Source organism: Cavia porcellus, unplaced genomic scaffold, assembly GCF_034190915.1.
Source record: "Cavia porcellus strain 051 isolate PalLab524CR breed Dunkin Hartley unplaced genomic scaffold, mCavPor4.1 scaffold_21, whole genome shotgun sequence".
Classification (NCBI taxonomy): domain Eukaryota; kingdom Metazoa; phylum Chordata; class Mammalia; order Rodentia; family Caviidae; genus Cavia; species Cavia porcellus.
In genome coordinates this window covers 33323114-33338771 of record NW_026947504.1, presented here as the reverse complement: position 1 = coordinate 33338771, position 15658 = coordinate 33323114, and the positions used below count along the sequence as shown (strand labels likewise).

Below are 15658 nucleotides of genomic sequence, written 5' to 3'. Positions count from 1 at the left end.
TTTTATAACTTTTTATTACCAAAACAGAAACGCTGTACCCATTAAACAACATCCTGTTCTTCAGGCCCTTCTGTTTCTAAGATTCTGCCTGTTTTATATACCTCATATAACTGGAATCCCACAACACCTGTAATTTTGTCTTTGGCTTATATCATTTAGCACAGTGTCTTCAACATTAATCCATGTTGTAGCATGTATAAGACTTACACTTTTTCATAAATATAAAAAAATATATATGTATCTCAACATACAATGGGCTTACATTCTGATAAAGCCACCATAAGTTCAAAGTGCATTAAGGAACTCACCTAGCCTGCAAAGCACTGTAGTTCAACTACACAATACACTTTATGTTGATCACCTGGCAGCATACTCCAACATACTACATGAAGTTGGGCCAGGAAAACAAATGAAACTAAATTCAAAATATAGTGTTTATTAATACATATGGATTTTGCAAGATTGTAAAAATAGAAAATTCTAAGTCAAGGATAGTCTACAGGCACATTTTTAAAAATTCAGTCATCAGTTGGTGAATACTTAGATGATTTCAAATCTTTTGGTGAATAATGCTTTTATGAATATTAGCACACAAAAATCTGAGGCTCTGCTTTCACTTCTTTTGATATATGTCTATAAAAGAAACTTTTGGATTATAGATTATTCTGTATTTAACTTTTTAAGAGACCAGTAAACTGATTTTCCAACTCTGCATAACATCCTCAACTGCAATGCATAGTAATTTCAATTTATCCACATCCTTGTCAACACTTAATTTTCCTAAAAACCAACAACAAAAACAAATTAGCCGTTCTAATGGGTATAAAGTGATCTCATTGTGTTTTTGATTTACATTTCCCTATTTACTAATACTATTTAGTTTCTTTTTATGAGCTTATTGGTCATTGTACATCTCCTTAGGGAGAAATGTCTTCAATATCTTTGCTCATTTTTTAATCAAGATTTTTTTTGATATACTGTAGTTCTTTATATCATCTAGATATTAATCTCTTTTTACATCATTTATATTTTCCTCAATCCTAAATTGTCTGATTTGACATCACAAAACAACAAAATTTAAATCTGTAGCTTGCAGTATTTAAAATATCAAGAAATCACACACTTATAAAATCACACATTTAATGGCACTAATGGAGCTCCTAAATTGGCATCATGTTGGGGGTGACTGGGGCAGAGCAGACGCCAGTCTCTCCTGTGAGTCCGTGCCATATGCAGACTGCAGGGGAGGAGAACAAGAAGCCAAAACCTCCCACGAGTTGGCACCATGTGTGGGATGACCAGGGGAGAGCCAGATCTCACCCCTCTCCTGCAAGTTGGCGCCATTCACAGAGGAGGAGAACAAGACATCAAGGAGAAGCCAAGACCTCTTGTGAGTCGGCACCATGTGTGGGCTGACTGGGGAAGAGCTAGATGCCAGCCCTCTCCTATGAGTCAGCGCTATGCACAAACTGTGAAGAAGGAAAACAGGAAGTCCTGTGAGTGGGCGCCATGCGCAGACTGGCTGAGGGAGGGCCAGACAACAGCTCTTTCTGGCGTGTAGGCAGGGAGACAAGAAGAGGCATCATTCCCCCTCCCTCCTTGAGACCAGCTGATCCAGAGAAGCACAGGCTGTGATGATAGCTAATCAGGTAAAATACAACTTAATGCCTGTAATGTTCAGTGTTTCACTGACTTTGCAGACCTAAAACTGGTAGTCTGATCATCTACTCAGAGAATAACAATACCCAAATGTAGCATATATGGGGGCTCTCCTTCTGAAGGTGGTGGCTACTGTTAATTCCCTATTATCTTGTTTTGCAATCCTGTGGCATTCTCGTTATATATGGTTGAGCATTATTATTTTATAGTTTGATTTTGTTGCACCTGATGGCATGGACAGCTTTTTCAAAGATAACAAGAAACATTGCGGTACCCATTTTGGATTTACTATTATCTCTTTTTGAAGTCCTGTATTGCATTCATTGTTTTGTTTTTATTGCTTCTATTTTGTTTGATTTTTACTATGTCTGTCCTAAGGTATGGGCAACTATTTTGAAGACATTATGAGGCATTATGGTAACTACTGTTGCTTTCCTATTATGTTGTCTTGAAATCGTGTGTCACACCCTCTCGTTTTGACTGGCTTTGCTCTATTTTGCTTTGTTTTACTCTCTCTAAAACAAAATTAAATGAGCACTGTTTGTAACTATTATATAGTAGTTAACTTCAGCCATTTAAATTATATTGTAAAATTGATTAAATTTTTATTTTTCATAAAATAATAGTTTATATAGATAAAAGCATCCAAGTAGATCGTGTTCATGCATTCAACCTTTCACATCTCGCAAAAGTATGCTTTTTTTATTTCAAATGTTTTATCTTCCTATTTTATAACCAAGTCGCCCTAATAATCCCAGTTAAAATGCATCCTGCCAAGCAGAAACAAAAATAGCAACTATAACAAGGAAAGGCTTTCCACAAAGTCTGACTCTATGCTCTTATCAGTTACAACAGATGTACAGTGACTTCCAAATGTACTCAGGACAGAACAGCCATGTGAGAAAGTCAAAGTCTTAGAACTTACACCTTGAGTATCTTTTTAAGAACACTGCTACCAAAACAAGAATCAGCATATCATAACGTTAACATTTGAGGCGCTGAAGTGAACTTCACTAATGAAAACAGTAAGTGGACCAAATCACATATTAATAGAGTAATAATTATTTTACTCAGGAGCAACATAACGTTGACCACACACACACACACACACTCACCCACATTTATGTTCGTTTTTTTTGACACAGGATCTCACTATGTAGGCTGGGCTAGCTCAAAGTTGCAGCAATCCTCCTGCCTCTGCTCCCCAGTGTTGGGATTATAAGCCTGCACCACCATACCTAGCTTTGAGATTATATATTTCTGATTTTAGTACAATATAATTTTCAAGAACACTAAAGCAATACCTAAAATTGCCTACGAACCAAGTAATAAACCAGGTAAACAATCTGATATGCAGGACAGTTCAGCTGGCTGTAAGAGGTGATGCTAAGACAGTTTTAATTCTGGTTCAGTGTTTTTTCTGCTACCTCAAAACTGGAACATACATCTAAGCTAGAAAGCTATTTCATATCCTTTATGTAGACTGGCAAGGTATAAATTAAAAGAAACAAATTTCCAAAGCTTTGGCAAAGATACCACCATTATTAGAAATCTACATATGTAATTATTCTTAGACATCTCTTGACAGCTTCACCTTTTATATGACATTTGCTCTGTATTTAAAAAAGAAATCAACAAACATTATGTTAAACTCTAAGTGCAAGTATGTTACTAGCATATAGTATTATACATTACTACTTGAACCAGGAATTAATCTCCTGAAATATTTGTATTATCCCTATTTTACAAAGGACGACACAGTAGGTAGGGGGAGGGCTAAATAATTTCCTCAAAGTCACATTCTTAGGAAATAGGATTCAAGGTTTAAAAGCTTTTAAAATTAACTTTTAAAATAAAACTATTACTTATAACTAATATGGTCTAATATTAATACCTCCCTAAGAGTAACAGTTTCCTATAATTCAGAGACACAAGTATTATAAAATGTACAACCAAACAGAAGAATGTTACATACCTCTTGTTTTTCATTTAGAGACTAAAATTAATGCTTTCATAAAACAAAACTACTTTTTCGAAATATTTCTTTAATCCATCTGATTATCCAAACAATAAGTCCTGAAGGACAACGACATTATTAATAATTATTACTACAGTATTAAGTAATAGTGTTATGAATTAAATTATGTTTTCTTACAATTTCATATACTGAAGCTCTAATGCCAAGTAGCTTAGAATATAATGGTGTTTGGAGACACGGCTGTTAAGAACATGACTGGGTCAAACAGAGCCATTAGAATAGTTTGATGGCTGGCTGACTGCGTCAGCCTGCATAAGAGAAGCTCAACTAAATTGGCTCACAATTCCACACACTAGTGTGGCTCATCGCCCGCATGGTATAAAGGGGAAATGAAGATGGATGGATCTATTTCTGTTTCTACAGAGGAACTCCAGTCTTCACCTTCACCTTGGACCTCATCTCCTGGCACAAATTCTTCAGCTTCAAACCGAGACCCATCAGCCTCCTAATATGGACTCACATGGGACACTGCAGTGAGCTCTTTCAGCTGGATCCTTTGATCTCCAGGATGCAGAGATGCTCATCTGACTCTGCTGGAGCCATTATAAGCCAGTCTTGTGTATAATACCCAGTCATTATGTATAATACCACACCTAACAAACTTTTAAAGTACAAATAAATAAAAAATTATTAACTATCTGTTAATGTGTGCCCGTTACAGTGGTAAGTAGAAAGTAGGTAAGAAAACTTCTAATATGCTCAAAACCAGTTTTCCAATATTAAAATTTTACAATACAACAAAAATAAATTATAAATGTATATCTTTAGTAAGGTGGTAGCTGAACTGAAATCATTGTAAAAGTATACAATGAAGTATTCTAAAATTACTCCACTTTTGTTTTTATGATACTGGGGACTGACTTCAGGCTCTTGGGCATTCTAAGTAAGTTTTCTACCACCTAGTTACAACTTAGCCCTTTCTAACTTTGAGATAGGGTCTCACTAAATTGCCAGGACTAGCCTTGAACTTAAAGATCAGCCTCTTAGCCCTGTACGAGGTAGCTGAGTTTATAGATATATGCTACCATGCTCAGCTTCAGGAAAATTTTTTTAAAACCATAGAATATTTTGTTCAACAAAACTATTTCAAATTGATAAAAACTAAGGTGCACTATTGCAAAGTGATAAAAATTGAAGTGCACAGGTAAAAGCAGAAGTGGAAAAGAAAAACTTGTAAACATTCTTGAGATTAAAAATTTCTGCTCATTTTATATTCAAGAACCATGATCAAATACACTGAAAGTGGACTTTCCTATTTCTTTTTTTGTTTGACTGTACTTAAAATTATCAACATCTGCAAGGGGTAACCAAAGTATAAAAGACACATTGCCAATTAATTTCTCTCAAAAACTTCTTTAATTCTCTTAGCTAGCCCATCATCCTGGAAGTCCTCTTTCCTAAAAACATAGTGTGTCTTTACCCAGTTTATTCACCAGATCTGGCACCATGCAAATTCTGGCTCTTCTCTACATTAAAAATGACTATGAAAAGTGAACATTCTGAACTGATTCAAGACCCTGAAGTAGCTCCAACAGCTCAACTAAAGGCACTCCGGAAAGAGGATTTCCAGAACAGCTTCAGAAAGTGTCCAAAACAACAGGATAAATGTTTGAAGTGAGGGGGAGTATGTGGAGAGTTAAATGGCAATGGATTTTCATTGAAATAATTCTTAAAATTTAAACATTCACTACACATTTTATTACACCATGTAAATAATAAGGATGTGTGTTCCAAAATAAAATGGAGTTTTGCTTTTTAAAAGCATTTCGTGAAAAACACGCATACAAAGGGAAAAGACATGTACTGCAGCTATACAGCTCAATGTTTTCACATACTCCTTAGAACTAGATCCAGAGAAGGGTCAAAACAGAACTTGACTAACTCCCTGTACCATTTCTTGTCACTCTCTGTTCCCTCCAAGGACGATCGCTTTCCTAACTTCCAATATCACTGGCCATAATTTAATCGATTTTAATTCTTTTAAAACTAATTTGTATATACAGAATAGTGGTTGGAGAAGAACTGGTAGTGTAGACATCTTGTTCCAAATTCAACAGCACAAAAATATATCAGTTACAATAATTTCAATGCATCTTTCCAACACAGTACACTTTTCGCTAAAAATATCCTTCCTGTCACTCCATTTTCTCCCTCATGGAAGTGGTTCTCATACGATCCCCCAAACTTTTTCTTTCATTCTTCACTCTATATGTATACTTTTCTCTTATTCCCATACACATGTATCATGGCATTGGTCCCTTGTATTGTAAAATTAGGGAATGAATCTCCTTTCTCTCAGCACAGAGTAAATAAATAGTTAGAGGCCTCACTTTGTTCTGTTTCTTTACTCTTCCTAATCTAATCATTGTCCCAATCAACATGGTACACAATGAATGACTGTCATTTCAAGGCTCACTGTCACACAATCTGTTGAATGAGAAGAATTACTTATATTAATATTTCAGGCCATAAAAGCCCCGCCTCGATAAGTAGACAGAAGGACTGAGAACAACAAAAACAAAGGTTACAGTATATAATCCTAGAATAGTCTGATTAAAGTCAGAAAAAACAAATTTAGACCCGTATTTTATTGCAGTAAAAACTGAATCTTTCAAGGAAGCAATGCTCAGTTTAAATGCATTCATAAAGATTAAGTAATGCATTAACATGAAGAATATTTCCCTTTGGAATAAAAATGAAGTTCCAATTACCATATTGAAAGCTATACTTCCAAAAGAAAAAGGAATAAATTTTTACATACTCAAATGAACAAATACAATAATAATCAAATAGTATCTTATTTTAATTTGCAAAACTAATGATATTAATCCAATCTGTTATGATTGATACATTGTGACAACTTGAGAAGTTTAGAAATTTAACTAAGAGACTCAGCAGGGAGCCAAGATTCTTTTTTTTTTTTTGGTCTTTTTCGTTTTTCTGGGTACCAGAGATCGAACTCACGACGGCAGGCGCTTATGCCACTGAGCTAAATCCCCAGCCCCCAAGAGCCAAGATTCTTATTTTGTAAATATCCTCAGCCTGTGTAAGAGGAGGGCACAGAGGGAGCTTAAGCATTACGCCCATCCTGGGGGCAGGGTGGCTTGCATACAATATAAGGAAAAGAGGCTTGCTTCCCTACTCTTTTTGCTCTGGTTGCTTTTGCTGGCTGTTGCGTTTAAGTGTTGCCCCAATGCCATGCCGCCTTGCCTTGGGGCCAGCTGAAACCTCCACAAACAGTCAGCTATAAACTTTTCCTTCATTCATTTTGGGTATCAGGTAATCTGTCCCAGCAATGAGAGAAAAGTACTTATTAAAAAAGAAACATTAATTTTATACATGTTAATACTTCTACTGACCCAAATGAAATAACAACTAGAACCTCAACTACTATTAATATTGGATAACATACATATCCATATAAACCTATTCATATTAACATATTCAATATTAACTTTACCACAAGTAAATTAATTTAACCAGAACTTTTTGCTAGAAATATTGGATGTATTTTATTTCTCCTTAGAAAAACAAAGCCAGGTGTGGCACACACACCTGTGAATTCAGCACTCAGGAGGCTCAGATAGGATGATTGCCATGAATTTGGGGGCAGCCTGGACTACATAATGAGTTTGAGACCAACCTAGACTATACAGCAAGACCTTGCCTCAAAAAAGTAATAAACAAAAAGAAACAATTTTTCCCATAAATGTTTGACATAAAAAGTATTCATTAGCTTTCAATTAATGTGGGAAATGTAACAAAGACCAATACAGTTGACCCTTAAAATTGATAATAAAGAGCTTTACTTACTGCTATTTCTCTACATGCCGACATAGAGATCCCAGTTCCTTCTATTTGTTTTAAAGCATAGTCTTTATCATCTTTCCTGTAAAAATAAAGTTATTTTAATATGCAGATAAATCTATATGTGCATTTTAATCAAGCAAATATAAATTAAGTTGCATGTTTAATACACATTCAATACCTTTCACACATGATCACATAATGCAATACAGGAAAATTATTTACATAACAGGTGCTACTTCCATTATTTAAAGAGGGAAGCTAGCTTCAAAGGGATAAAGATTTGTCCAAGGCTCCACAGTTATTTATGGAAGATAGATTCACACAAAACTCTAGACTTCTAGTAACAGGTTTCTTTTAGTCTAATATACATATTTCTCTACATACACCAACTCAGGTATCAGTAAGTTGAAAGAGGTAAGAATGCATCACTAAAACACAAAATGGCTATAATTTTTTTTTTTGTCTTTTTCTTTTTTATTGGTACCAGGGATCGAACTCACGACTGTCTGCTTGCAAGGCAGGAGCTAAATTCCCAGCCCCAAAATGGCTATAATTTTTAAAATATAATGATTACAAACTGAAAATGAATTACTTAGGCTAGCCTCAAGTAATTACAAGAGGTATTCACTCAACATCCATGTATTAAGCATTTACTATGTATCCAGAACTATGCTAGGTATTGGGATACAGGAGGAGTTTGTCTTTCAGGAAATTTTCTTGTGTCTACTGGCCTACATGAACAACTAATCTGCCTTAATGCAGTACGATTAGTGCTACACTAGGGTAACTATAAACCAAAGAAGGTTACTCAGTTTCCTCTTGTGGAAGACTTGAGTAAAGACCTCTAAGAAGTATCTGTCACAATAGCTAGTTTTACGTATGGAAGTGATGAATGGAGGTTGGCTTCACCCTTTTGAGATCTCCCATTATCTCATTGTGCGTAAACCAACCTCGCCCACCTAAGACTAGGACTAAGATTAAGACTGGTAAGATTAAAAACAAGGTCAAAACTATAGATTTTTTACCAAGGTTAATGATGTCATTCACCTACCCTTGCTACCATTGGATCAGTATTATCTAAGGAAGTATACTTGCAATCTTATTGGTGATCATAATTTTGACCCACATTGTACCTGTCTCATAATTTTGCTCTATAAAATTTCCTTTGAAGGGTGGGCTGGTTGGCAACCCATATGGGACCCCTCCTGTCTCTCAGGAGTTACTACAATTCCCCATTCCTGCTCATCAATAAATTTTCCTACTCTAAACCTCCAAAGGTAAAAAGAAGTATCTAACTGAAGAATGAATGATTGTTCTCAAGCTTTTTGGACTCAGACCCTTTACTCTCTTCAGGATTCTAAAGAGTTTTTATTATCAATACCTACCCTATTAGAATTTAAACAAAGAAACTTTTAAAAGGCAAGAATACAAAGCCCATATGCATATGCCATCAGAGCAATGGTGTCGTGCCATTTCATGAAAATAAACGTGATTAATTAATGTCATAGCACTATTGTGAGTTATTTTTTTTTTAAACCTCTGAAAGGATCTCAGAACACCTAGGTGTTCTCAAATCACACTTTGAGCACAACTCTGTCAGTGAGAAAGTATGTGAGGTGAGAGAAAATAAAATATTTAAGAAAGAATAGTTGCATTACATAAATGAAGATGATGAGGCTGGGGATAAAATCAGGAACCAGAAACCGAAAGTTTTTACTACAAAAATAATAGTAAGGGGTCCTTTAAATTTTTTTGTTAGAGGATCAATTATATTTTACATGGGAAATAGATCTTTGGCTGCCTTGTGGATGCTCAGAGGAAATTAAAAAGACAGAGGCAGAAAGAATAGTTAAAGCAATTAGTATTGGGGCTGGGGATTTAGCTCAGCCTAGCAAATGTGAGGTCGTGAATTCAACTGCCCATACCAAAAAAAAAAAAAGTAAGTACTATTAAAACTATTCAGTGACCAATGATGATGTTTACTGTAGAATGGTGATTAGTGCAGAGAGTAAAGAGAGTGGAAAGAAATAAGGCTGAACTAATTGGCACTTGGTAACTGACTTAGTGTAAAGAAGTAGGCGGAGTCAAAGATAATGATTTCCAACCCCAGCAACAAGTGAATGGCAGCATTAGTCATTGAAATAAGAAAATCAGCAGGAGAAAATGGTTTGGGGAAACAGGAAGAAAATACTTCCCTTTGGTGAAGGTTGAGTTTTAGGAATGAGTTTTAGGAATGAGTGATCTAGGTAAGCATGGCTGATGAGATGTTGAATGAAACACATCTTAATCTCAAGAGAGCTGAATGATGATATATGTATGCTAAGTTTACCATAACAGGAATATACACAAATAACTCAAGCCTTGCGAGTAAATGCAATGAGACCAAAGAGAAACAATGTTAAGAAAAATGATTTTCAAAAATGGCAGAGTAGTAAACAGTTGCAGAGATCTGTTAAGTAAAGGACTGAGAATTATCTATTAAACTTAGCAACAATGAAACTACCAATGGTTAGTGTACTAGACAAAAAACGTTTGAGGTGATATAGTGGTAGTGTGTAAACTGCAAAAGGATGAAGAATGAATGGGAGCTAAGTAATGAGACAATTCATACAGATACTTGTTTGCAAACTAATTGCTTGAAATAAAGAAAATAAGGCAGTAATGCCATCAACGCCGATGGTTAAAAAAAAAAATCTGAAAGAATTTGCACTAACAGGAATAACCCAGAGAAAAGGAGCTAGGGATGGGCAGGTATTTAACACAGCAAAGACCTGAACACAGGGGTGGGGGCAAACAACAGTGAAAATGAAAAAGAGAAACATACCCCCATTGTAATAAAAAGACAGAAAAAATGATGAGACTACTGGAAAGAAGCTGCCAGAGGCAAAAAGTTGGGCGAGTTCCCTTTTTCATGACTTCTGTGTTTTTCTGAAATTGGAGATGAGGTTTTAAACCAAAAGGAAGGTTTATAAGTGATGGGTTTGGGTACAACACAGGTTTGATTCAATAAATTAAATGTAATTCCAATTACAACATTATTCCCTTGGGGGAACAATCAGTTTTATAATATACTTTGTAGTAAAGCAGCATGGTCACTTCTTATATGAAAAAGATAATCTATAAATAAAGCTAAGTCTGAATGATTTTTGAAAGGCCCTAAAGAGGAAGTTAAGGATATAGAAAAACACAACTAAGTTTTAAACACCTCCATATGTATGGATTTAAACAGATGGCTAGTCACTAGTATAACCCATTGTACTATATCTACTATACAAAATGAACAGTCTACACTTGAGCTCTCCAAGGAGTACATGATGAGAATGTAAATATTAAATTAAACCAAAGGCTCATCCATTCAAACTCCTTAACACGCACCACCTTTATTAATTTAAAATGGTCAAGTTTCTAAAATACAACTCAATGAACTAAAAAAATACTACATGTCAATCAGTCACTCTTCTCAGCCAAGTAATTCTTTCTTACTTTATAGTACTGAAAAATAACACACAACAAGGAAAAAGGAAACCACCTCCTGAAAATGTAAACACCACCATTATACAATAGTACTCTGTGACTTACAAAATAGGTTTATTTCTTTATCCAACCACACATTTTTAGTAAAAGTGATACAGAAGATGAAAATGATCTATAATACACAAATACTAGTCCAGCTTATCATTTATTATCATAAAATATACACAAATCTACAATAAGTGTTGGACTTATGAATAAGTTCCACTCTGGGAGAACGTAAGTCAGATTTGTTTATGAGTCCAACAAAGTGAGTCCATAACACAAATATACAATGCAAAGCATTAAAAAAAAAAAAGCCAAACACACACACAACAACACTGTAAACTATTTTTACTTTTACAGTTACCTTAAAATGGTAGTACAGTTCAGCATAAGCCCTGTAATGGAGGGGACTCCATAGAGTGCACTGAAAAGAAGACAGCTACCAAGAGGAAGAATGAGGTTACGGGAAGACAGTGCAGCTGAGGGAGCATCAGCAACAGGAGATGGAGGACAAGATGGAATTTCACTTGCACCTGATGTTCACGAGATGGGTTTTTTGATGGATGCAACTTTGTGTCTATACTCTGGAAAAAATGATCCAGTGATATCTGAGCAGTGGCTCTTTTTCTTATCACAGATGACTCTAGCCCTGGGTGGCATTCTGAGCGGCTACCACAACCTTTGTGTGCCATTCTACACTGGGGTCCTATGCCTCAAAAACTAACAGAGCCTCTTGAATTAAAGAAAATTCCCCATCATTTTCTGTGTTGTGAATCCCTTTGGTACTTCAGTACCTTCTTCTTCTTGGTTTTTCCTCTTTTCACTGGGTCTCTCACACCATCAGGTGCTCATCAGTCAGCTCATGTTGCACAGCAAGGAGCTCAGTGAAGTCTTTCTCCAGCTTCTTGCTAAGGGTCCCTAAGACACTGAAGACCTCCCTAGACTCCTTACCCATCTCAAGTCCATCAATTGCATGAATGAACAGTGGACAAAGGTTTTCCAAACCCTACAAAGCCTCTCGCCACGCAAATGTATGATTTTTACAACCTTGTGGATGTTATAGTCCTTCCAAAGTTTTCATCAATTGCCTTCTCTGCCTAATGAAAGTGTGATGTAAACAATATTTCTTGAAAGTCACAATAATTTCTTAGTCCATACACAGGGTGAGAGATGTTTAACTTTTTTCATTGCTGAGACAAAGTAACCAACACCCAAAGTTAAAGGAGGAAAGGTTTATTGTAGCTCAGAGTTCATACTTGGCTGGCTCCAAGGCAGGTTGGCAGGCAGAGGAGCATAGCAAAGGAGAAACAGTCCATGGTGAGTAGAAGGCAAGCAACGTCACAAAGCAGCAGCAAGCAACAAACAGCAGAGACAACAGCAGCCTCCTTTCTGTCCCTTACGTTCTCTCCACTGGGCTGTAGGACAGGTATCACTCACATTCAGGGTGGGCCTTTTCATTGTTCACACCCAGAACTATGCCAAACCAGTGGACTAAGTAATCACACTATCTCAGCATCACATGCTCCAGATGCTGTCACCTCTGAAAAGCCCTACCTATGACTACATGAGGCTTTGGGACAAAACCCAGACATAAGCCACAACAAGCACCATAGTATTCCGTGGCAGATACACTACTCTGATGCTGGGATAAGTCATTCATGAATGACTGGGGGGACCTGGTGCTGTGTAAAGCAGCAAAACAACATTGAATGGAGTATCTTTCTCCAAACAATGTCTCTATCTCTGCGATAAAGTGGTGAAAAAAACAGTCCTGGAAAATGGCATGGGCAATCCAACTTTGGAATTACTCTTCCACACAAAAAGGAGAGGGCCCTTGGCTCTGATTCCGAGGGTTAGGGTCTTAGTTTCAGACTGCTGGAAGTATTGGCACCAAGTATCAGACTAAGTCTGTCCTTTGCTGCTTTGAAGCCTTTATCTACTTTTCCGTTTTACTGATGCAGCTTCATTTTGGCATCCACTTCTAGGATAGTCCTGTTGTGGTAAAACCTGTTGTGGTAAATAAGCACCTTCATCAATAACTTCTCTAAGTTTCGTTGAAAATTCTTGGTTGGCTGTGCTATCTGCACTTGCAGTCTCAGGCTGGGCTAGCCTTAAATCTGTTACACTACCCATGGCCAGCAGTAAAAGATGACCCTGTTCACTTTTTTCCTTAGGTCTTCATGTAGGCTTTTAGCTTTTTCTTAAGTAAACATTAAACTGAGAGCGGCTCAATGCTAATGTTGACTCCACACTCTGAGAAGTTTCTCCATCTCGTCTATCACTTTACCATGCTTTTTGGATATTATTTTGAATTCACTGGCACAGATTTCACATATTCCATGTTCTTAACCTTGCTCTTTAGAAATGTGCCGATGGTTGACTGATTTGTGTTATAAGAATGAGTGATGTCAAAAGAAAAAAAAAAAAAAGAAAAGAAAAGAAACAGGGGCTGGGGATTTAGCTCAGCGGCATGAGCACCTGCCCTGCAAGCAGGCGGTCGTGAGTTAGATCCCCAGTACGGGGGGGGGGGGATGAGTGATGTCAATCGTTTCACCTTGGTCTAATCTTAATTATTTTCACTTTTGTCCATGATTATCGCTTTGCACCTCTTTGCAGTCTCCTCCACATCAACACGGCTTTTCCTATTGCATCTGAACTTCCTGGGCTCTGACTGAGCACTGCACCACTATATACTATCACACTGCACAGTAAGCACATAGCAGCATAACTGTTTAGCAGACATACTAACTTCTTCCACGATTTGTCCCCTCTACGACTTACTGTATTATAAAAACTTACACAGAGACTGTACATGGAACTAGTCACAGCAAAGAGAAATATAAATGAATGTAAAGATGTGGTATTAAATCCTAACTACATAAACAACTGTGATACATACGGCATTACTGTAAGAACTGTATAGCCACCACTTGCTTCTTTTTCAGGGAGTCAAAAGTTACACTCAGATTTCCAATTGAAAAGTTGTATAAGATACCAAGCCCCACATTGTTCCAATGTCAACTATACACCTGTACAGTGAAACAACAGAAAGTTTACTATAATCTAAACTCTTAAAAATTTATAGAAGTTTGTCAAGAAGAGAGAAAGGTATTGATGAGAGAAATCAGTAGCTTTACAAGATATCCCAATGGATAAAGTGGACCAGCACAGATGTTAAGTAGCTACAGAAGCATGGATATGGAATGTTAAAAGAAAGTCACAAAGAAATGATAACTGGGACCAGGCCTGACAACAAAGGAGATTTTAGGAATAAAACAGGTAAGTCTAGAAGAGGTTGTCTATGTCACTTGTCTCCAAACTACATATATGATGAACATGAGAAGACAATATTACATGTCACAGTTTGAACCTTAAATATGCCCTAAAGATACATGTTAAAAACTTGGTCCTTAGCCATTAGTACTACTGGACCTAGAGAGTGATCAAACCTTTTAAGAGGCATGGCCTTGTATGAGGTCCTCTAATTACCGGGGACGAGCCCTTGGAGGAGACTAGGGGACTCTTCCTGTTCCTATTACACATTCTAATTCAAGGTTAATGGACTGTTCCACCAAGTGCTTCCATCATAAATGACCCTCACAAGCCCAAAGCAACTAAACCAACAGATTATCAATGGAAACTTTCAAAACTATGGGCCGAATTAAATCCTTTCTCATTATAAGTTTATCTCAGTATTTGTTATAGTAAAGAAAGCTAACATGTTACATTTTTAAAAACCATAAGGTTGACCCTCAAAAAACTTCAATTAAAAAAAACAAAAAGTTGAAAGGAAATGTGGTATGTGAGAAGACTAACGTAAGAGGAAATCAAGTTGAATATTTTTTGAAACATGGGATAAGTAAAATGAAAATATTAAGTTTTAAAACTGGGTAGTATTTCAGTAAAAGACTGTATTGAACATACTTACAAAGCTTTACTATCTCCTAAACTTGTAAACTATGATAAAAAGAATTTTTTAAAAACCCGTAAGGATGAAAAAGCAAGACAAGAAAGCTATCACAAATTGGTATGATGGTTGATCTTGATTATCCACTTGGACTGGGAAATGAGTAAAGAACGCTTCTAGATGTGTCTGTTAACAGTGTTTCCAGAAATGAGTGGCACGTGGAGCAAAAAATCAGGCGGAAGGTCTGCCCTGAATGTGGGCAAGACTACCCAACAGGCTGGGCACCAAGAAGGAACAAAAGTGGGAGGAAGAAGCTGTCCCCCAGCGACAGCTGTCTCTCTAACCTGCTCCTAACTGCCATGAGGTGAACAGCTTTTGCTCCGCTTAATCCTTTGCCACATTTCTGGCCCAGAATGATGGAGTCAAATAACCCTGTACAGAAACTAATGAAACTATGACCCCAAATAAAGTTATTCTTCTCTAAGGTGTTTTGCTAGAGCATGTTTTAATAACCATGGAAACAAAAGTGGGAGGAAGAAGCTGTCCCCCAGCGACAGCTATCTCTCTAACCTGCTCCTAACTGCCATGAGGTGAACAGCTTTTGCTCCCCTTAATCCTTTGCCACATTTCTGGCCCAGAATGATGGAGTCAAATAACCCTGTACAGAAACTAATGAAACTATGACCCCAAATAAAGTTATTCTCCTCTAAGGTGTTTTGCTAGAGCAT

At 36.7% G+C, this 15658-nt stretch overlaps 1 protein-coding gene and 1 long non-coding RNA gene across 4 annotated transcripts in view; one reads left to right on the top strand and one right to left on the bottom strand.

Moving 5' to 3' along the window:
* The window catches only part of Cdk8 (cyclin dependent kinase 8), a 130463-nt gene that overhangs the window by 51917 nt on the left and 62888 nt on the right, over positions 1-15658 (bottom strand). For all 3 annotated transcript variants that reach the window (XM_063232541.1, XM_063232539.1, XM_063232540.1), the window contains exon 2: positions 7511-7586. In XM_063232541.1, coding sequence (XP_063088611.1) covers positions 7511-7534 — 24 coding nt within the window. In that variant the 5' untranslated portion in view covers positions 7535-7586. The remainder of the gene's footprint in view (positions 1-7510; positions 7587-15658) is intronic.
* Positions 1409-4336, top strand: LOC134471958 (uncharacterized). Its single transcript, XR_010041728.1, has 2 exons — positions 1409-1649; positions 4061-4336. It is a non-coding gene; the product is annotated as an uncharacterized LOC134471958 (long non-coding RNA).